This window comes from Antrostomus carolinensis, unplaced genomic scaffold (genome assembly GCF_000700745.2).
Source record: "Antrostomus carolinensis isolate BGI_N321 unplaced genomic scaffold, ASM70074v2 scaffold4452, whole genome shotgun sequence".
Taxonomy (NCBI): domain Eukaryota; kingdom Metazoa; phylum Chordata; class Aves; order Caprimulgiformes; family Caprimulgidae; genus Antrostomus; species Antrostomus carolinensis.
This window is the reverse complement of record NW_010301477.1, coordinates 8,985-32,043: the sequence shown is the minus strand read 5'-3', so window position 1 is coordinate 32,043 and position 23,059 is coordinate 8,985. Positions and strand designations below refer to the sequence as shown.

At 37.3% G+C, this 23,059-nt stretch overlaps 1 protein-coding gene across 1 annotated transcript in view; it reads right to left on the bottom strand.

Annotated features, from left to right (window-relative positions):
- Positions 1-22,122, bottom strand: part of LOC104521455 (protein tyrosine phosphatase receptor type K) — a gene marked incomplete at its 3' end in the record, with an annotated part of 103,340 nt that extends 81,218 nt beyond the window's left edge. Inside the window, exons 1-2 of the mRNA XM_029083888.1 lie at positions 22,056-22,122; positions 21,622-21,915 (exon numbers count right to left, since the gene is read on the bottom strand). Coding sequence (XP_028939721.1) covers positions 21,622-21,915; positions 22,056-22,122 — 361 coding nt within the window. The remainder of the gene's footprint in view (positions 1-21,621; positions 21,916-22,055) is intronic.
- Positions 22,123-23,059: the final 937 nt, after the last annotated feature.

The window sequence follows — 23,059 nt, the reverse complement described above, 5'->3', positions numbered from 1 at the left end:
CACAACTTGAGGTTTAGTCACACGGCAAAATACGTTTAATAACTTAATATGCTATCACTATGAATGCTTAGACTTGTATAACAGGTCATTAACTTCTAAATACTTTGCACTTATAAGGTTAATGTCTACAGTGAGAAGGGGAAGTAGGTTAGATGGTTAAACAACAATAGCTGTCACAGATTGCTCGGGTAGATACTGAGGAGACCGGCTTTCATCAATACTCTTTCTTCATATGACACCCACTAGGAAAATGCTTTTATAGTTTCTTTTGGAGTTAAATAAAAAACAAAACAAAAAAAACCCCACAAGAGACCCACCCAGCCTCACTTGTTTTAGTATAATGTATTTAAGAATAAAACACCCAGTAAGTCATATTACTAATGTGAATTCAGAATATCCTCTAAAAAATGACTTTTCATATGGGTTGGAGAGAGGGGAACTGCAAGAACAGAGAGAGAAAAGTAATTTTTCTTTTCTTTTGTATTTGTGAAATCAGACAGGAAAGAAAACACATGCAAGCCTTTGCTCGCTGTGATAAATTCAACCACATTTCAAGCAAATTAGTACTGTTATAGTCCCTTATGGCACAGCATAATTCAGCCCAAGAAAAAGCCAAATAATCTCCTACATGCTACAGAAATGCAAGTAGTAAAACTCAGTATTATACAGTTAATTGTTTCTAAGTACTGTATATTTATTGCTTTTAAACTAGCAGTAAAAAAAAAATACAGACAATAATTAACTTTGGACAGTTTGGGGGCCAATAGCTGGTTTACAGGCTAAATCAGATGGGTTGACATGAGCCCGATTTCTACAGCTTCAACATCAGATCCTGTTACACAAACACGACATTTCTTTACCCAGCCAAATAATTTTCTGTTTTTTTCAGCGCACATCAAGACACAAGCTCCTGTGGGAAGACCCTGATGTTACCTTGAGACAGGAGGCTTGGCATCACCGTAACATGCAGAACACATCAAAACACCAACACAGTAGTTAATGGTTATGAAAGAATTTGACCTACTGCCTTATATTAACATTAATATAACTATTTTTACCAGTGGATTCAGCATGAAGCTGGGAACTAGAAACTTGAGTTATAATTCCAGTTTTAGTGTTTTGTGCCAATTGGCCTGTACCACTTGCTCTAGGCAGTTTCACCACAGGTAATTTAAAAATATTCACATTTTATGATCGAAGCAGAATATACTTTTGCAGTTATATGTCCAAGGAAAAAAGAGATAGATAATAAAAACCTTGGTGCTGCCCCGAAAGTATTAGCACTTCAGCAGTTACTTAATTAATGCCTGTCAGCCAGCAATTCTCTCCCTCAAAACCTCCGCCAGTACAATAAGCAAATCTCATTTTCTCAAGTGAAAAAGTCAAGCAGCTCCGATTAAATTGCCAACAAGGGGGATTCAAGTTAATGTGCATGGACGGCTTTGCATGACAGCGGGCAAAGAGGCCTCGTGATCTTTTCCACTCACACCAATGAAGGGAAGGTTGGGGAAGGCAAGGGGGTACCATTCAAGAGAGGTGAAGAGGTAAGAAGATGAACAGTAATGCTGCAAAGCATCTATATGTAAAGCAAAGCTTGCAGTCAAAATACAACAAGAAAATAAGATAAAATTATTAGAAGCAAATTAAGTAGTATAAAACTTTGGTTTTAAGGAAAGAACTCACCAGTACTCAGAAAAATATTCTGAGATAAAAAGGCATACAGGAATGCAATGAGATTTTCAGAAGTCTTAAGATACATAATTCTAATTATGTCCATACAACTGATGTTCTTCCACACTTCTGAAAAATCACACTCTGGAGGTCTCTGGACAGATCCTATTTCCTTGCTCTTCTGTGTTAGGCTGTCTTAAGCACTCATGTGGCAAATCCCACATTCCTTCCTGCATTACAGAACTCAAGGGCCATTTTATGTGGCATAGATCACACTTTTGTCATAAAGCTTTGCAAGCACTCTAGCTCATTGGAATTAGAAACAAAGAAAATGAAAAGAAAATTATTTTGATTTAAAAGTTCATTAGAGTATTTAAATTCTCAGACATCAGATACATTGGTACAATAATATCATACAGTACTTTATCACTGATTTTCCACTCTTTCTAGGCATCAAATATTACCATTAGTTGTTATTTGGTACTGGTGACAACTTACAAGTTGATTATTCTAAGTTTTTTTTATAACATGTCTTTTTTTTAATTTTTCACAATAGGAAATATAATTCAAAGGCACTATTTAATTTTTGCTATTTTCACCTTTCAGTAGAATGAACAAACTTTGTCTTGCAAAAGGCAGGCTTCTTATGTAGGAAATGACTGCACTCATTTATTACCTATATCACATTCGCAGTAATTCAATCTGTTATCTTTCAATCAGTCTGCACTGTTAGTTTATTGAGATAACTGAAGTTTAATGTTATTATATACCCTTGTTTCAGCTCTTATTTTCTGTGGAAATTGCACTCCAGCAATAGGAACTTTAGGAAAAACAAACTAGTTAACTTTATGATTTTCTTTCAACTGCCTGAACTGAGTTATTTAGAAAGGCAACAAATGGCTTTTTGGAACTTAGCAACTTAACACAAGGATTTTACATTCTAAGTAGCAGAGCCAATGGTTTTTCAGAAGCTTACTGAAGCAAAGGTCTTTACTGTGTATATATGGAAACAACTCAGAAGTAAAATTCATACTGTTATAGAGTATCTTCTTCCTAACAGGAAACATAAGATAATACCTCTCTAGTAATCCTGGATGTGCAGTCTCTATGTTTAGAGAAGGTAAGCAATTTCCTGAGCATTTCCTGACCCAAGGTTTGCTTGATGGAAGCTGAACTGCCAAACATTTCTGAATATTTATAATAAATCCTAAGCACCATCTGAACATTCTACTCAAGGAATGCAATGTTCTCCAAATACTGACTTTCCTAGTGAGTCCAAATATAATGAGATTATATTTCCAAATAAAATTTCAAAACAAACAAGTCATACCTGATGGCACTGTTATGTATTGAGGTCATCCAAATTAGCTAGAGCTTTCGTTACACCAAGAATTCTGTGACCATTGTAGAGCATAAAGTGTCTGACAGGTTTATGTCAGATTTTAAGTCAAGCATGGAATTTCATTCTATTGAAGTTTAAGCAAACGATAAAAACCACGTTACTGAAAGCTCAGGAAGCTGTGCCTTGGGAAGCCCTCTCGCTATTTTCAACAAGTGCTGAAAACATCCTTTAAAAACCAGGCTCATCTTAAGATACGCTGACTGAATAGTAAGTTGAAACAGTCAATCACTGTTCATTATTGTATTTTGAATAGTTATATCCTTGTTGCATTTGCATCAGAAGTTTATTAACAAGAAAGGAAAGGGTTGGCTGCCCATCTTCTTCCAATAATTTGTTTCTTCTGCCTTGTCAGTAGACGACAAAAACCCATATAAAACCAAGAAAAACACAACCATAAAACTATAAGTATTGCTAAGGTAGTTTGGGACAGGGGTTACAGACAAGACACTGATGCTGGTAGGACAGAAGAGCTACAACCTTCTTTCGATTCACAGTAGTCCACATCAAAGATATATTTCAATTTCCAGGTTCAGTATAAGATACTTAACTGGAAATTGAAATCCTGATACAACACAAAGGTGGAAAGTGAATACCCAAGGGTTGGGCAGTTGATGAGAAAAACATGTGAAGTGGCAAAGAGCATCCAATTCATTGTCATCAGCACCAGGGAAAAATGGCTGAAAGGAAGAAAAATAAGTATAACAGCCTTGCATCCTCTGCCTTGTTTTATATTTTCAAAAGACAAACAAACAAACAAAAAAACCTCTCCAAAAAATCCACCAACCCACTTATCACAAAACAGTTCTAACTTTTATCTTCCAGAAAAAAGGGAAAAAAGACTGGGAGTTTGGCATAAGACCTTCCCAAAGGCATACTTCCATAACCCACTTCTAAAACTGGAAGCTAAATTTAAAAAATCTACTCTTAAAAGAAAAGTACATGAAAGCAAGCAACATCGCATAGGAGGAAAAGGCTCTGTGGTAACATTAAATGCTTCAGTAGAATATAGGGTGAAACAGAGTACAAAGAGTTTTATCCTACATCCTTTCATCACTTCGGACCAGATAAAGTTGAACAACGTTTCAAATGTAGGATATTCTCAATATTATAATTAAAATTACAGCAACAAGGAAACAAAATCTATACAGAATTACTTCTACTTAATAATAAAACATATAAAGCTAAATTACTTTAGTGCCAATTATATTAGCATACTTGGTAGCAAACATTTTTAAACTAAACGTGCTTTTCAATTTAAACATTAACTGTGAGAGTGTAAAAAAAATACAGCCTTATGGGCTGTCATAAGAAATAGCTTGAAGTTAGCACTTTACTTAATTATACAAAAATGTAATATGAAATCGATTTCTTGTGTGCTGTATTAGTGCCTTGCTTATTACAGAATACTTTTGTATTGCCTTTGTCAACATAAATTAGACTAGCACATTTTTTTCTAAGAACATTGTTAAATTAAATTTAAAATAATGCAAAATTGGTATTGCGCTTATGTGCTTTGCAAGTATAATACTAAACTGATGAAGTAAGCTTCGAAACGCCATTAGACCATTGTATTTTCTTTATATTTTGTAATGAAACTTTAAAAATCAAAATAGTTTTTCAAAGATGTCTTCAATAATCTGCACCAAGAGCAAGTAAGCTATCAATTTGAAATTAAAAATAAAAAGGAGCAAATTTGCATCCTGTCTGTAAAAACTTTAAAACTTGCAGCAACTCTTTATTCATTAAAAATCAAACAGCAGAGAGAATTCTATCAGCAATTAATTTTCAGCACGGCTTGCATTATCATTTCAAGGTCAGGTTTCACTGGCCATGCCTCAGTGGGAGCTTGGTTTCGCAGCGATCACTGAACACTGCTCGCAAGGGAAACATCATTAGGTATATACTCGGAAATCTGAAATTATTTGCAATAGCAACAACTGAAAGACTCTGCTAACCTGTTTCAACCCATTTACCCTCCAGACAGAAGCAGGTGCCTTTCAGGAGGCATTCATGAGCCACCAGATATACCACTAACGGAATACTTGAATCTACCCTTAATAAAAGTTCGACCTTCTGACCGCAGATTCAAACCCTGGTTCAGTCCCGATGATGCCAGATGGGAATACAAAACCAGTGACCAATGTGTCTCAGAAAGATTAAAATCAGAACACTGAAAAGGCAAATTATGCACCCAGAGGGCTGGTGGGAGGAGAAAGGGCAGATGCTCTTGGCCCCAGCAGAGACCAGCAGCAATCTTGACACACAGGATTAGTATAACACACGTATAACACAAGGAAATCAAATCTCTGATATCAGCAACTGGGATATCCAAACACTCATGCCACAAGCATAATTTTCTACCTCTAGCAATTCTTTTAGGTTATCTCCAAAATCCTTTCCATATACTTTAAAACAATCTTTTTTTAAAAAAAACAGGTTCCTTCTCTCCCCATCTTTAATTGGAAAAACAAATCTCAAATTCTACTTCCTGGGTGCTTTGATAATTTTTTCTGACTTCCAAAGTATGTTTATTTATGATCTATATGACAATTCTTTTTTATTTTTACGTTTACTCCTAATGTAATTCTCTGACACAATTGTTAAGATTAAGTAGTTCTTTCTCCCATTACAACTTATCCTGACAATACAGGAGGGGTTTCTAAACAGTAGGTTGAATTCCAGTTGCTACAGGCATCCAGGTAGCTGGTGTAATTTATGTATCCCACTCCCATGACTGATTAAGACCAACACATGAATATGACGCAGAGATGGCAATTTGGAAAAATACACTGAAAACAAACAATTGCTTCTTTGCAAATAAGACCTGGCAGGAACATACAGTTTTGTCTATTTTTTCAAATTCATAAAATACTGAAGCTATGGATTTTTTTCCTTCATCTCTATTGTAATACACTAGGGAGAGAAAATAGTTCTAGCCATCTGACTAGTTATTAAAGATATTATAACAATGCACAGAAAAATGTTCCAGTAAGCTCAATCCAATTTTTTTTGTTTTTACAGAATACTTTTCTCGAAATTGAGATCTATTTCAACACATCTATGTGTTTGTGTGCATATACATGGTTTCAAATACCAAAACAAAGGTTTCTCTATTTCTTTCATATCTTTTTTGCAGAAAACATTGTCAGCAACACCTATGAATGGTGACGCAAGCAATTGCTAGAAGCAATTGGGGACCGCAAGATTTCAACTTAATACTGAGGTCCAAACAAAACTAGATCTTTTGCTGTCCTTGAACATAGCAGAGAATATTGTTCTGCCTTTTTTTTTTTTTTTTTTAAAAGCATCTGAACAAGAATGACTGATTTTGAAACATTCATTTCACCATCACTCTTTCAGGAAGTGCTCATGTTGGTTCTTCCCTCCATGTCTCGGACAATTTCCACATAAAAGGCAGGTGAGAAGGCATCCTGCCTCATTGCCTTATGCTGTCTCATGACCCCAGCCTTCAAGGATGAGCTGCCCCTTGTCTACTCCTACTTCTCAGTTACAGCACTGCATTCCAGACTTTCAACAGCACAAGAGCAGGAAGGATTTGCAAGGGTCAGGTTGGTTCTTTGCCCTGCAGTGCCTTGATCTCTTCTGAGCTTTACAATATAGTGGATCTTAGCTTCTAGATCTAGATCTCACCACCTTAACATCCTCTAGTCCCTTCAGCCCATATGAGTCTCTACCTTGTGCATCTTACCCTGAAGGACCTGCGAAGCTAGGAACTGCCGACTCACATTAGCGACCTCACGAAGGAAGAAACAGACTCCATCACCTTGCCAGACAACATGAGCTGAACTACATGGCCTAAAAGCAGCTGGGAGAGGAGAACTTCGGTAGCTACGTGATGGTAAAGTCTATCAACTTCTTAATTCCTAAGAACAGTTAAAGAGATAGCAGTGAGCGTTTCAAGATCACCCTTACTCTTCCCCCTCTTTTTTATTTTTGAATAGGAAATGCTGTCCTCTTGTATAAGGACTTCAGTTGATGCTGACATAGTATAAGATGGGGAGGAAAGGGTTCGGTAAGGAAACGCTGGCCTCACCACTTCTGAGATTTCCTCCCTCAGTGTAACTGTCAAGGGAGCAGAAGGATCCTTTAGACAAAGCAAAAGGCCTGAGGGCCAGCAGCTACAAAGGATGCAGTTTGTTAACTCTTAGAGCACACAGACAGCAGTACCACTAACACAAATGCAGAGGTTACCCACTGCTAAAAATAAACTGATTTAAAGATACTGCAAGAACAACAAAAAAACCAGCAACAAAAATGTAGGGATCAATGAGGTGGACACTGGATATGCAAGTCCAAAATATAAAAAGTCACAGGGAAACAGACTTGATTGTGTCTAGCTTTACATCCAAGATCTAAATAGGATGAGGAAAGATGTGCTGATGCCAAAACAATTTCTGTAGCCTTCTCAGAGTTGGAAGGCTACTACTTCTAATGTGATTTAGCTTACAAAACAAATAAAGGTGAGGCTTGCTACATAGAAACCCACTACACATGCTCGCACTTAGCTAATAAACGTCATTCACAGAGTAATGCTCTAAAATGTGCAAACTCAAGCAATTTAAGTTTTTGCATGTTTTATGCATTTTAAGGCAAATAATTCTCTTTTAAATGTCAAAATGCATTTTTTATTAATTTCCTTTTTCTTCAACCGCCAGCAGAATCTTTCAAGTGAAAGAATTTGAAGGATTTTCTTGTCTGTTGTTGTTTACAGCAAATTATATACACAAAAGCCATATTGCAGTAAGAGGGCAAAACCAAGTATTCGAAAGTTAAGAAATGCCACCTTTGAGGTGTCAGCAATAACCTCAATTCATTTCCTTATGCACATGCATTATATTATGTTTAAACACATGATTTTCCTTAAAGCAACTTGGAAAAATCTATACAAAAAAATACAATGTCAACTAATACAGATGGCAACGGCTGAAAAAAAACCCCCAAACAATAAATACAACTATGTATGTGTTTTTCCTGTATTCCTTGTATACAGCTTTTAAATAATCAAATTAGATCATAAAAGGTGTATCAGAAAATACACATTTCTGACAGCTGAAGGAAAAAGTGCATCAGTGTCAGTGTTTTACCACACAAGCCCTCACACACGTTTTGTTCGTAGAAGTACAGTCCACTAGGTATTCATCAGAGGATACCCTGAAAGGTTTGCCTGGCCTGTGAGACTGACGATTGTCATATTATTAGCTTCACAACCTACCATTTGATTCAGTTCATGCTATGGTGGTTTATGTATCTGTTTTCTGTACTGATGCAGTCACACTACAGCAGAAGTGTCCTCAGTTTGCTCTGTAAATGTAAAAATAGCCAGTTATCCTAACTCTTGAACAAACTAATCTTGTAACTGCAGTTAAAAATGCTTACACTACTGCTTTAAAATGAAAAGAACAGAAACACAGGCATGCTAAATATATATTAGGCTATTAGAAAAGTGATTCTAGCTATGCTGTCGATACTGATTTTTGAAAAAAAAAAAAAAAAATTGTATAGGATTCAGATCAAGTATTTTGAATTTTCAAATATTTCAACTATGGCAATAGTGGGTTGTTCCACCACACCACAGGTTGAGAAAAAGCATCAAGTTCCATGATGGCACTGAATATTAGTGAAGTTTTGGGGGGTTTGTTTTGTTCTGTTTTTTGTAGTGCACAGAAGAGGAATTCCTCATTTTTATAGATGATAATTTAATTTCTCCTTAAATATTCAAAAATATAACAGTTTCAATAGTATTATCTATTATAACTTCAGAATTAAAACAATTTTACTATAAAAAGTTTTTCATCAATAGGCAGAATATCATAACAACAGTGAAACTTGTAACTGAAAGGCAGAATTTGACTGATACAGAAGATATATAGGTTCCCACTGAGAAGTTAAAAAAAGTCTGAAATACTGTCACAAAAATCCAGCACATACACACATTGCTGGGAAGGCAGTGGAAAAAAACCGATTGCCTCTTTCAAAGCTATTATAGGAATTAGTACACAGCCAACAGGCTACTCCATTCAGACTGGGAACAGATTCCAAAAGAGGAGGAGCCAGCCTGAAAAAGGGCTTGAGGTTTCACAGATTTCCTGACCGACAATAACTGACAGGCTACCAAAAACAAAGCCTCTCTCTTCTAGCATATTCTAGACACCTCCATGGCCAGCTTCAAAGGAAACTGGATAACTATTTCCCCGTTTCAGTCAGTATACAAAGCCCATTCACCATATATTAGCTGAGCTCCAGCAGAGAAACAACTTGACAAGTCAGAAGCTAAAGCAATATGTGTCAAAGAGATTGAATTCCACTTTCATATTAGTACAGAAGAAGACAGTGCATGATTATTGCTTGGAGCATGTGGTTGTTTAGGGGATAATGCTAGCACCTTAACACTGAGGAGTAATGGAAATTGTCTGTCTTGTTCTCATTCTTTCCGAGACAGTCACTTGTGATATGTCTTGTTACACTGCCAGGTCATTTCTCTCTTCAGGCTCCTTAAATATCACCTGTCCAAGTTGACAATACATCTCTCAAATGATGACATTATGCTTTGTCCCTTGCTAAACAGCTAGACACTCACTTTACCAAGGATGAAAAGTTACACTTTACTTGCAGAAATTAAAACATTACAGGCTGGCCACTATGTTAGAGCTCTGATTCCTAACACTGCTCATCCTAATGCTCAGCCCCGCAACATCAAGGCATCTTACTCTGCAGCAGCCCAGGCTGGTGTCCTCCTTTATGTTCTTGTTCCTCATAAAGGACACTACTCATGACATGGCTAAATTCAAAGACATGGATTAAATTATTAAAATTACAGACAAACAAACAAAAAACATATACAATGACTTCCCTGTTCTTTTAAAAGCCATCACATCCACTGAGAGGAACTTCTATTACAGAAGTTGCACTGCTTCAAGTACCCCATTTTCTCTCACCAGCAATTATTCTGAGCAGAAAAGAACTCAGCAAATCCCTGCTCCAAAAATGTAGACCTTCAGCACGAGAGACAAAAGAGTTTCTTCATGAGCTGTCAGTGCTATGTACTACTTAATCCTCATTGCAAGCCCACAGATTGAAACACCATATTGTAAAGGCTCTAAGTTTTCTGTAGTTGTTGTTCTTTATGACAATTGCATCATGTTTGTTTACAATCATGAGTAACTACCTAGACAGGTGGAAGGAAGCATGCCCATCACACCCAAGAGCCTTAAATGGAGCTACCGGTGGATCATGGCTGCTCTTCAGGGGCTGGAAAAAACACACATGGGCACATGCGTGTCCAATGAATGACTACGTAAAGCATCCAAGAGATTAATTTTAGAAGGGGGGGGGAAATAGAAGCATTTTCTAATTTAAGCTTGTCCACAAGGCAGACTTTCAGAGTGCACTGAAAGGAGAGCATGGCTTCCCCAGACCCTGCTCCCCGTGGGTTGCACTGGCCCAGCTGAAAGCTCACCCCTTGGAACCCACACAGCATATCCATTTCCAAGAGATCTTTAAATCACCTGGAGTCATCACAGAAAGCATTGTACAGACTCAGAATTCCCACCTTAAACTTGCAAATACTCTCTTAAAAACAAAGACAGTAAGCTGATTTGTGAAGGTAATATTAAAGAGTGGTAGCACATTTGTCTCCACTGTGGGAATCAGATCAAATTAACACAGGAAAAAAAAAAAAAGTTTGTGAACTGACTTTATTTAAAGCACAAGATAACTAGTAAATTCAGGACTAAATAATTCACACTAAGAAATAAAGATTATGGCTACATAAGTTTATTGACTTCTATACAATATTACTATAGTTATATTTTTTTATCATTGTATAAACTATGGCTATATGCTCTGAATATGCCCATCAGTAAAGCAACAATGAAAAAAGTCTACCATCTTAATTTCTCTTTCAAATATCCATTCACCACCTTTCCCTGTTACTGCTAGGCAAGGTAAGTCATATCTATGAAACTTTTTACTTGTTTGTTTTGTGTATAGGTTCATATGCTGCATATGTACATATGATCTGCAAACCTTCTACCAGCACACTGCCCAATGTGAGTAATTTCTACCACATATTATTAGCTCCCTCATTCATTGTTTAGACTGAAGCATCTGCATTTTTTGCTTCTAACTTTTAAATTGTGTTTTATGGCTGAAGGGAAGGAACAGCTGGGGTTGGAGGGATGGTAGGGTTGTGTTCCAAAAAAACCAAAAAACTGAGCAACTGAAGAAGAAAACTTGGCAATGTCAACCTAAAAAGTCTTAGAGGTGAAGTGGCCAACTAGCATGATCCTTAATTATGGCCATTCAGAGGGTAACAGACAAGTGCTAAGACAGCCCCCCAAAAAATAAATTCAGGAATAAACTGATCTCCACTGATTTCTATACAGTTTCTATGATTTCTGCATTCTTTCCACACTCCCCACCCCATCCCTTACTGTACCAAGTGAACACCAAGAGTAGATTCTGCACAGACAGACACAAAGAAATGTCAGCCCCACTGACAGCTGAATGCAGAGCAGTCGTACTTGCTTATTTTCAAGGGGATGGGGTGGGAGGGGTGGTTTGTCCACAGGACCACAAAAATTACATCAGTAACAAAATTTGTCGCTGAATGAATAAAAATTTATTCTCTAACATGATTTTCATTGTACTAAATCCTAATTAAAAACTATTTATGTGCAGTAAGCATTAAGTCCGATAAAACCAAGATCTCATTGCAGCTAGCACAATAAAAGATAAATATTTCTCTAAAAAAAAATAATCACATGAGATAAATGAACATGAGAGAAATTGCTGGGGACACATGCATAAACAACCCTGCTTTTCAAATGGCATCGAGAAGACACAAAGTGAACTGATTTGTCAAAGGTGACAAAACAGCCACAAATGGAAAGCAGTTTTCTTGAATTGCAGTTCAGCACTATCTTTGAAGGTCATTATTTTAAGGAAATATGGTGCAACTGAACTAGTTTACTTCTTGTTTACTAATTTGTACTCATCTAAGCTGCTACAAGTTGTAAACTGTGAATGCAGCACATCGTATTCCCAGTGGGTGCCCATGCTCTGACATTTCAGCCTAATTGGTAGAGTTCATTTTGCAGACAAAAGAAGGTACATTGTCAAATACATTTTCACCAGTCCTTCACATTGAGCACAATTCTCTAAAATAAAGGTAATAAACTGCAAAATGTGTGCTTATGGTACTGTTAGCATCTAAAATGTTTAATTATCTGAATGATAATTAAACATGTTGCCATTTACAAGAGTAATGAATTAGCTTTCAGCAATTAATAATGACCTGGAAAATAAAGCGCATAAAATGAAATAGTAGGCTGTTTATGCAGTGGAGTTGGAGATGTGAAATAAGGAAAATAAATTTTAGCCACATGAGAAATCATTGTCTAAATCACATCTGCATCTCTAAAAACAGTATTCTGGTCATACCGCACCTTAATAAGATTTTGTTTCCAGATTTGAAGTTTCTGCCAAAATTATTTTATTTTGTTTTCCTAATCCTCTTGACAACAATCTCTTCTAATACACCATTCCTTTAATTCTATAGAACAGGATGCTAAACAGATTTAGGCAGGGATTGGAGAGATGGGTATAAAGGGCTTGGGTCAGAAGGAAACTAATTTGATAAGCAATTTCAAATACAGAATCACAGAATCGTAGTGATTGGAAATCGTAGGTTGGAAAAGACCTTTGAGATCACCGAGTCCAACCATAAATCTAACACTACCAATTCCACCTCTAAACCATGTCCCTAAGCACCTCATCTACCCGTCTTTAAATACCACCAGGGAAGGTGACTTCAAAACGCACCTTCAAAAGCTTTAAAATGTTCTCCAATACTAAGGAAAGGGTGAGAAATTTTACTTTGGCTCACACAGCCAAGGACTACAGGAGCTCTTTAGTTCCAGTGCCCAAGTGACAGCCCTAATGGTCAGTGATCCCCTTGTTGTGTCAGCCCATGCCTACAGCCTGAGCCCTTCCATTTCCCACTCTGTACATGTGGACTATTTTATTTTTATTATACTGCAGCTGGTCTACCTGAAACACAGATTAGCATCACTCAATTCAAGCCACTGTAAATTAGTAACCCAATTCTTTTTTGGAGTGGGTTTTTTCTACCACTTTCATAATCTTTTGCAATTTTCCAGCTTTATTGTAGTTACATTTTCTTTATAAATTACATGTAACTGTTCCTGATAGGACCCAAATAGAAATTTATTCAATTTCTATTGAATTTATTCAATTCTATTGAGTTTATTCAATTAATCCATAAAAATGGTTTTAGATATATCAGCCAGTTCTTCTGCATTTGAGTTGATTTTATTGTGGTTTCTTAATCAAAATGTTTTATATCAAATTAAATGCATTAGAGAAGAACAATATCGCCTTTATTAACCAAATCTGTAATTTAATTTTTAAAAATCAAGTTATTCTGACAAGATCAGTATTCCATAAACCTGTTGACTGTCTCTAATGATATTACTTTCTTAATTCTTCATTAATCAACCCTTCTATTGGCTGTTCCCGTTATTCTGCTTAGAATTAAAGTCAAGATGACAAGCTTTTAATTAATTGGGTGATCCTGATCCTTCATGTCAGTATTTTTAATGTTCATTTTCAAATCATCTGGAACTTTCCAGGACTTTCCATTTATTTCTTTAAACAGCAAGCAAAACCAGGTAATATTAAGAGTTTTGACAAGCCATTTTAGGATTCTGGACCTACTGATCACCTGAGGTGTAACTTGACATCAGCTGCTGCTTAATGTGCACCTCAACTTATTGTTATAATGGAAGCTATTTCATTATCATACCATAAAAAAGCATCACCTGGTCCATTCACCCTCTCAGCACCAGCAGAAGCATTTACCGACAAATAAAATTAAGAAAGTGAAATTCACTCAGTTCTGCCTCACATGGTACAGATTCAAATTACTAGATGATCTTTCGAGGTCCCTTCCAATCCCTAACATTCTGTGATTCTGCGATTCTGTGAAATTAGGAGGAAAAAATTATGCTGCCCACTTTTAAAAAGAAATTAATGTGAAAAAAAAATTTAAAAAGCAAACAAGAATTAAATGAAAAACAAAGATCCATCTAGTAGAATAAAGCCCAAAGAATCAATGTCGATAAGAACCAGGGCTTTTGGGAAGCCTGTCCTAACCCTGGGAGGATGTTAATCTGAACTAAGCTTTCACAGTAGCATGAATGACCTGATATTTCTCTGTAATGGCTTTGGAGAAGAAAGACATATGGGGGAGAGAGAATAAATAATGAATGTATTTGGGAAATCTCATCAACATCCCTCCACAACCAGCACACACTGCTGGCACTGCTTTCCTCTTCTACCCTTCCACATCACCACTCCTGCTACTCAAAGCCCTCCCTCCCTACCTACTCCACGCTACTCCACCAACAGCACCAAAACAACAGCGAAAAATTAGCGTGCTTCCAAAGCTGTGCATTTAAGTGCTGCAATAACCAGAGTAACTTTCAAAAACCTTATTACAAATTTTCCTGCTTAATTTTTAATAGAGTGATGAATGAAAGTACAATAAAAGCCAGTCCTATAAAAGTTTGTTTTATTTAGGTACTTGCCAATTCTCAAACACTATAAAAGTAGTATTGCACTCCTAAACAGCTGATAGACCTTAATTATGAAAGCAAACTAAATTAACGTGTCAAGCACACTAATTAATCACACTAAAAATGATTTATTTCAGTTGAAATTAAAAAGAGAAGTCGCAGCTCAAAAAAAGAGCTCCAGTCTTCTGAAAGGGTAAGATTATCTCAACCTGCAGTCGTGTTCTTCTCAAGCGAACACAGACCAAAAATCTGTGAATATCAGTCCCCAAATGCTGGAGAAGCTCTAATCAGGCTCTGAGTTATCTGGCCCAGGTGCACCCATAGCATTTTCAAGTGCTGCAATATGAATTATTGCCCACGTCCATTCTTTTACAGCTGGAATGGGCACCGTGGATTAATGTACTGCAATACATTTTCTTGCCACAGACAGTGCTCCTCTCGAAAGTGTGATCTATTGACTAGTTACACGCACTTTGGATAAATCACAACGGTCTCAGTCCTGAGGCACGCTCTGCTCTGGGAAAAGCTGACAAGCAAGCCGAGGTGAGACAGGAGATGGAGGAATCACTTGCATGACAGAGGAGCTCTGAGTGGGATTGGCAGCTGCTCCTTTTCTTCCCCACAGCCTCGGTCACGCAGCTGAAGTAGCATCCCTGACCCAGTATCCCTTGCCAGAGAGCAAGCCACTAACTTTAACTGAAGGACTTCCCTCAATTCTGCAGGTTTCATAAAGAAGTCCAGACCGGCCAGCATGTTAGGTACCCATGACCATAACCACATCTTGCTGTAGGTAACTTGTCCCTCCTGCCTACTGATAGAGACTTCAGAAAGAAGGAAAAGGAAGATGCCACTGCACACAACAGAAGCTTTGAAAAGTGGATGGCCACACTAGAGGAACCCACCTACCTATATCTGCTACCCTAACCCCAACTGAAGAGCATCAGTGCAATTTACTGCTGAATATGACCTTATACAATATCCAGCCTTGAACAAACTTTATCCCAAAAAAACTAAGCATGGGAGAATTCAGGACACCCACATCTCATTGTATAGCAAGGCACTCACGATGTCACAGGAATAAAGTACCCAGTTAGTACAGAGGGAGCTTGCAGCTGCAAATACCAAAAAAATTATACTAAGCAAGGCTGAATATAGTGAACAAAAAAAGTTGAAAACTAATTTAGGGGAGGTCAGTGTCTGAACTTGCAGTTTACTGCCAATTCAACTGAGTCATCAGCATTGCCTTCCTCTGAAAAAAAGGATACCATGCTTAATTTACACAATCTGACAAAAACTTGGCTAGGCAGTCTGCCTGGTCTCCTGCTAGGTAACTCAGCTGTGCTACGGTCCTTTCTTATGGATATAAGCATCATTAGGATTCTATATGTGCTATGGGAATCTGAACTGTTGCAAGCAACACAATAAGCAGAGTACAGTTGCATGTGCCAGCCAATAGTCCAAATCAGATAGCTCTTCCACAGGATGCTCTCTCAATAACAATTTTGGTATTCAGTCCTAAAGGGAACATGATTAAGTTCCCTAGTTCAGACTTCCTCCATTGTTTAAATACCTCCTGCCCCCCCACCATCATAGTCAACTGGTAAACCTATATGGAACAAGAGACTGGCGCATTCGGTATCTGCTAGTGAGATCTTAAATGTTTCCAATTACTACCTGGCCAAAAGCCCAGAAATGGTCACGAGTGCCAAACACATTTGTAAAAACAACAGCAACTTGCAAATATTGGTGTAATGTGGGCCCTCCTGCAAAGACAAATGTAAAATAATTTTTAAAAGTATCACATTCATTTACTTTCAAGTTGTTAATCTTTAGTTTATTCTAACAAAGTGTTCAGCTTGTAAACAACAAAAACATGAGTAATAAAAACATGTAATTTAAATGCTCAAAATGTACTTAAGCTCCTCTTTAAGCTATATTGTGAGTCTCTAGTGATACCTACTTTGAGGGAAAAAAGGCAAAGATTCTGTTTGAAACATTAAGGTAACTGTTTTGCTATGAAGGTAAATGTTTTCTCTGTCCACTTTTAAAAAAATATAAGTGATTGGAAATTACACATTAATCTGTACTTTTATTAACTTTCAAAGATTTAAATAATAATTTAAGAAGCAGTATTGCAAGAGAGACAAATGAAGAGCAAGCTTATCCACTCAGTGCCATATTTTCCAGAACTCTCTTGTGATGTTGACTGTCCCCAATTTTACAAGCCCACCGCCTCACATCCTAAATTCTCATGTATAGCATACAGCAAAGCCTATAAATCAAGTTCCTCACCTTGAACTCTCCACCTCCACTCTGCAAGTGTAAAAGGCAAATAACACTGACCAAAGTAGCACTGTACGCATCCCCCACATCAGTAGAAGCAGATTTTATACTGCACCATCTCTTTCACTCCACTCATTTAAAAAATTGAATACAAGTTTTATGTAACCAGAACAACATTTTAGTTCTCCAGATGGACACGCAAGGTCGCTTTCTCAATGGCAACACTGCCGGGGTCCCTCTGTTAAAAATCCAAAGAAAATGAACAAAAACCTTAAGATTGCTTTTTTCCCCCTATTTCACCATGTTTTGCTTGCTTCCCCCCCCGCCCCACACACACAGGAGAGGAATTCAGCAATGTCCTGTATTCTGTGTACATTGTTTTAAAAAGTAATAAATGTGCAAATTGTAACCAAACATTCTGTGCTTGAAAAAGGCAGGCAGAAAGCAGCCCAGCTCCCAAAGCCTTCAGCTTCAGGTGATCATACACCAGTGTTGCACCGCTGAACCAGCATCTCCATTACCGTGCCTTGAGGCTGACTGTTACCGATAGTTATGTCTCTCTGATGGATTTTTTTTTTTAAATATTTTAATAATAATAATAATCATCATCAGTGCATAATGTTACATTCCCAGCTCTGATAAAGCTATACAGCTTCCCCTCCCCCTTACTCATTTTATTATTAAAATCAAATAATACAGGCAACAGTTTACTAAAATCAAGTCATTTGGAAAAAAAAAAATAAAATTAAAACACCCAGGACTTTTCCTCCAACTACTCTACAAATCTTTACGTTTTACTGAAAATCACACCTTTGCACTGAACTTCAGTAAAATAGGAGCGAGCAATTCCACTGTGTACATATATTAAGCTCTGGACAGGCTGAACTATTGACCTCCTTTCCCACTAAAATATCAGTTAATCATAAAACTGAGCTGTGAGCTGTTACTCAGAAGCAGCAGCCAATGTAAGAGAGTAACTTCTAACTTACAGTTGATAAAGTGGGCTAAGTGGACAATTTTAGATTAGCACGTATTTTTTACACCCCCCCCCCCCCCAAAAAATTTTTTTTTCCCCCCCCCCCCCAAAAGGAAAAGCAATAGGCAATCACAACTCTGCGGATATGCTCAGAAGGACAACACACCCCAGAGCCACAGAAAACAGCCTTAAGGATTACTTCTGATTAAAGTGCTACTCTCTGCCTTACATTTTGGTTTTAAAATGCTTGAGAAGTGAATAATTTGAGCAATGACACCAGGCAAGAGGTGCAGTCGTACTGAAATAAAGCCCAGGTGCCCTGTGAGGATTAATAGGGAGGAAGGAGCCTTCAGCAGCAGCAGTTTGAAATTATTTGTGCCTAAGCACACACAGCCGGGAACACAATGCCGTGCTTGGCACTGACTTCAGCTGTGCTTAGAAATGGAAATACAAAGCATACAACCTGGCTATTAAGGAGGATAATGTCAAAAAACAGTATTTTGCTTCACATGTTCTAGTCTTACTTCAGCCGTTTAAAAGCTCTCAGTGGTTTCATATATCTGACTGCTCTGCACTGTCTTTAATTGCAGACTGATAAAGCAACATGCAAGTTTTCCAGCAAAATGCCGTCACTCAGCTTCAGCACAGGACAGATTACCTGGGAAATGCCAGGTAGACAAACAGACTGTTGGAGGACTTTAACTAGTGGAAGAATTATCTCTTCATTAGAAAACAATTGTGTTTAGCATTAGTGGAAATATTTATTAAATGAGTCACCAGACAATGGTTTTGCTATGAGGAAGACAGAAAAATATCTAAATACCTAATAATAAAAATGCACATCTGATACCGAGATAAGTACAATCATTGCTCAAATTGTTCAGAATTAGGATACATCTCCAGCAAAGCACAGGCCAACTGATCAATAATGTTATGAAGAAATGTCATTAAATTATAAATACTGAATGAATTATGGAAAAAAAATAATTTTCAGTCTTCATTTGAAAACAATGCTAATATTTGCTTAGATATTAAATAAAACAGAAAGCAGAATACTAACCTATTCTTATTGATGTGTCAGTGAGTTCGCTATCACTGCTACTTGGAATGTAAACATTTAAAATAATCAGATCAACGTTCGCTAATGTGTACTTTTTAATCTGTATAGAGAGCAGTCAAACTTCATGCTGAAAATTCATTAATTTCCCGTCACCTCATTTGACACTGAGCAGATAATCAATTATAATTTGTTTCAGAATTTGAACTAATATGTACAAAACTTATGGAAAGACAAAACTGACAAAAAACATCGACAGAAAAGAGAGTATCTGTCTGAAAAATAAGTGATCTTGTCAGAAACAAGAATTAGGAATAATTGAAAAATCTCCAGAAAGAAGATATTGCTGCAGAGATGTCATCTAATATACCACAGTAAATCTTCTGCCAGTCGCTTGTACAATACCAGCAGGAGCAGAGACTGCAGGTTGAGCTGTTCTGTTATTAGCTTTGCTTTTTCTTATAAATCTTCTCTTTGGAAAAGACTAATTTTTATGTTTATAGTTTGCCTTTTACGAGCAAAATATTAAAAAAAAAATCATATTGATTTGGGCTTGCAGTAATTTTACAGAAGCCTTAAGAGAACTCTACAAGGAAGGTCTGTCTTCATTTTCCAGACAGGTGAGGAGGTAGCTGGCCAACCTGCACCTCAAACCGGTGCCATCATGCCTCATACTGGGCACAATCCTTCAGTCCTTTGCACAATCCTGCAAACCCTTGCTGACTCACATTTTCCTAATTGAAATTGGTTAATAGTAACATTTACGCACCTTCCCTTTCATGGGATAAGAAGAACCAGTCTTATTGCAAGGTAAACAATGCAAAATTTTATCATTATTAAAATAATATTCTCACAGAAGTTCAGATTTTTTTTCCCCAAGCATTTTTTTTTTTTTTATCTGCTTCATTTCATAGTGGATTAAATTTAGTTGAAAACTTGTTTCAAGTCAGACTAGATTTTGGTGCCTTGTACGTGACTGTTAAGTTAAAAACAAATTAAAAATAAAATCATACTCACAATAACGTTGTTTCCCCCAACTGGCTTCTAAAAATATGTCACATAAATCAGGACTTCGTTTCTTTTCCTTTCCCTTGCCATTAAAAAGCTTTAGTCTGTCACACACTGTGCAAATGAAATTATATTTTTTCAAGCACTGGGAAAAAGAACCCGAACATTTGGGATTTGTTAGTTTCGGCTCAGACTCTTTAAAATAGAAGCTGTTTTCCAATTCCTACTTTTTCAGAACAACGCCTAAACCAATGCAGTACAATAAATCAATGCCTTAACTTTACCTCTATCTCAACAACTGTCGTCTTAACTGAGATGGACACATATTTTTTTACTTCACGGGAACAACAGACTAAATTATAAATAAGATAACAAATTCCAAAAAGTGCCTTCAGTTTAGTCCTGTTCCAGCTGTTTGCCTCAGCTTACGACAATATTATGCTCAATTTAAAAAAAAGACTGTCTGATTTTCTGGGACTCGTACCTACTGACCCAGTCCATTTGAAGTTGTGGATTGTGATCCAGACACAGACCTTCTTCCTTATGTAAACAAAATGAGTGGTCATCCATGCTTAGGTGAGAACTGAATAGCTGCTGACTGAGGTCTGTCATCAACTTGTGAAAAAAATATTTCATTTATATTTCCATTTTATACATACATACATACGACACATGGAAATCTGCAACTGCAGCTCTTCTTACTATTTTAGTGTATCTTTGAATAGATGGTTATCAGCACTTTGTTAAATCTAATATACTGCAAACTTTAAAATACTGTAAATCAGGCCCTAAAAATTCTGAGATTAGTAAAAAACTCACTATTTAATTTCTGCTTATTTGCCTCCCAGTCTGATGTTCAAATCTATAATTTTTCTCCTCTGTGACTATGAGACGTAGGCATTATCTTTCTACTTATGAAAGCTGAGATTAAAATAACTTTAAGTAGCTTTAGAAGGAACAGCATATAACACACGTTGGCAGTGCTTAATCTTCTTGGTGCTGGCCATGCAGGCGCACTCTAAAAAAACAGAATGAGACTGAAAGATTCAGCAGTACGTGATTTTGGTGGTGGTAGGTCAAAAATAGAGAAAAGAAAACACTCTATTAATATTTGCCATGGTGTTTTAGTTGTCAGAGATTCTGGCAGGCCATGTGTATCTGCTTGGAAAAAGAAAAATCACCCAAATTTAATCTACATTTTTTGTAAAATTCTATTTCTTAAAGAGATTCTTCTTCCACGCAATTACCTTTATGTGCAAATTTACCTAAAGTTCAAGTGAAAATATGAAGCTGAAAAAACAGGTGGTTTGTCCTTTCTACAAATGGTGAGGTCTCCTTCCTCGCATGAGAAGTAAAATGTTTTCTTAGCGTACTAACGTCCCGCCTCCTAACCTGCCTCCCAGGGTTAACAAACAGCAACCTCGACAATGACCAGGCAAAGCATGGGACACAGCAAATCCATGTGGGCCCAGACACTTGAGGATCCCTTGGGTGCCAAGGGAACCCTTAAATACTGCTACAAGTTAATTAGAGCCAACAAGCCTACCAACCAATTAAACCATTAAATAAATCGTTTTGTTTGGTTGTATTTCAAAGCAGCACTCACCCGCACATTTGGTCCTGGTGATGAGTGGTGGTCCTGGCTGTCCAGTCCCACCTTCACCCGGTCTGGTGAGCAGGACGCGAATCTCATATTCAGTGTCGGGGTCCAAGTGCCAGAGCTTGTAAGTTGGCGCATTGACAGCATGGGTTTCCGTCCAGGTCCCAGATGTCATTCGGTACTCAACTTCTTTCAGGATGATGGGTCCGTCCCCAATGATGGAGTTGGCATTCAGCTGAATCAGCAAGTACGTGGGCCCAACGCCCAGCAGCTGCGGGGGTGCTATGGGCCGAGGCGGCTCTGTAGGGGAGACAAAAAAAAAAAAAAAAAGCCAGTGATAAAACAGAAGCTGGAAAACCCATTAAGAAGAGGGCTCTTTCCACAGAAAGTTGTCAGGTTTTGGTCAGCAAAGACTTCAAAACTTGAAAGCAAAATCAAACTGACATCAATTGAAGAAGAGCTGACGAGAATTTCAGCTGATGGAAGCGAGTGGCGCACCACTGGCATCTGCCCAATGCTATTTTTTCCATTTAGAAATCTCAGCTAAGGACCACAAAATCCTATCTGATTTATATGTTGCTACTTCTTAACATTTTTTCTGGAAAAAAAAAAAAATAAAAAAAAATCTGAGTTCACGCTCATTTATATAATTTACTATGTCAATAACATGAGAATTTTAGGAACATAACCGATTTTCTTTTATGGACAGAAACCCATATATACTTTCCTTAAAGAAACAGTTGAAACAGTTGATACACTCGCCCTGCACAGAATATTCTTAAAAATTAGTATCACTGCAGTTCATTTGAAATCCACCAGATGCAGTTAGGGTAAAAGACACAAATACATCTTATAGGCATTCAGGATACTCTGAACTGAGCAAAACTGCCAAAAGAACGACAAAATAAAGACGTATATCAACAACACATAATATTATCTTATTCTTCAATAACTTACTACTGATTTAGAAGCTCAAACAACAGGATATATGTTGCCTTTTGTCTTCCTCTGTTTGCCTGCCTAAATTTTCAACACAACTGCATAGTGAAAAGGTAACGACGGACCAAACAGGGAGGTGAGGTCCCCCTCACCCTGAGAAATGTTTACGCAGAGAAGCCGTACATTGCTTCAGCATGATTTATTTTAAGAAACAAATCACAAGCAACATGTACTTTCCTAATAAAATGAAGCCACTGATAAACACGGAAGGTTCATTTTCATTCCAGATGGCTCATATTTCAACTAATTTGTTTCAGTTAATTAGGCAACAATGCTAAATTCAATGCACACAGGGGTTTCGCACAGTAGCGATGCAGAACTAACAACGTGGCAACTCCGATCAGGTAGAGGGATCTCATGGCCAGTACATTAAAAATAACATTTAAACCCAGACCATGAGAATTCCCTAGAGGGGGACCCTTCCCATCACTGCTGCCCCCACCCC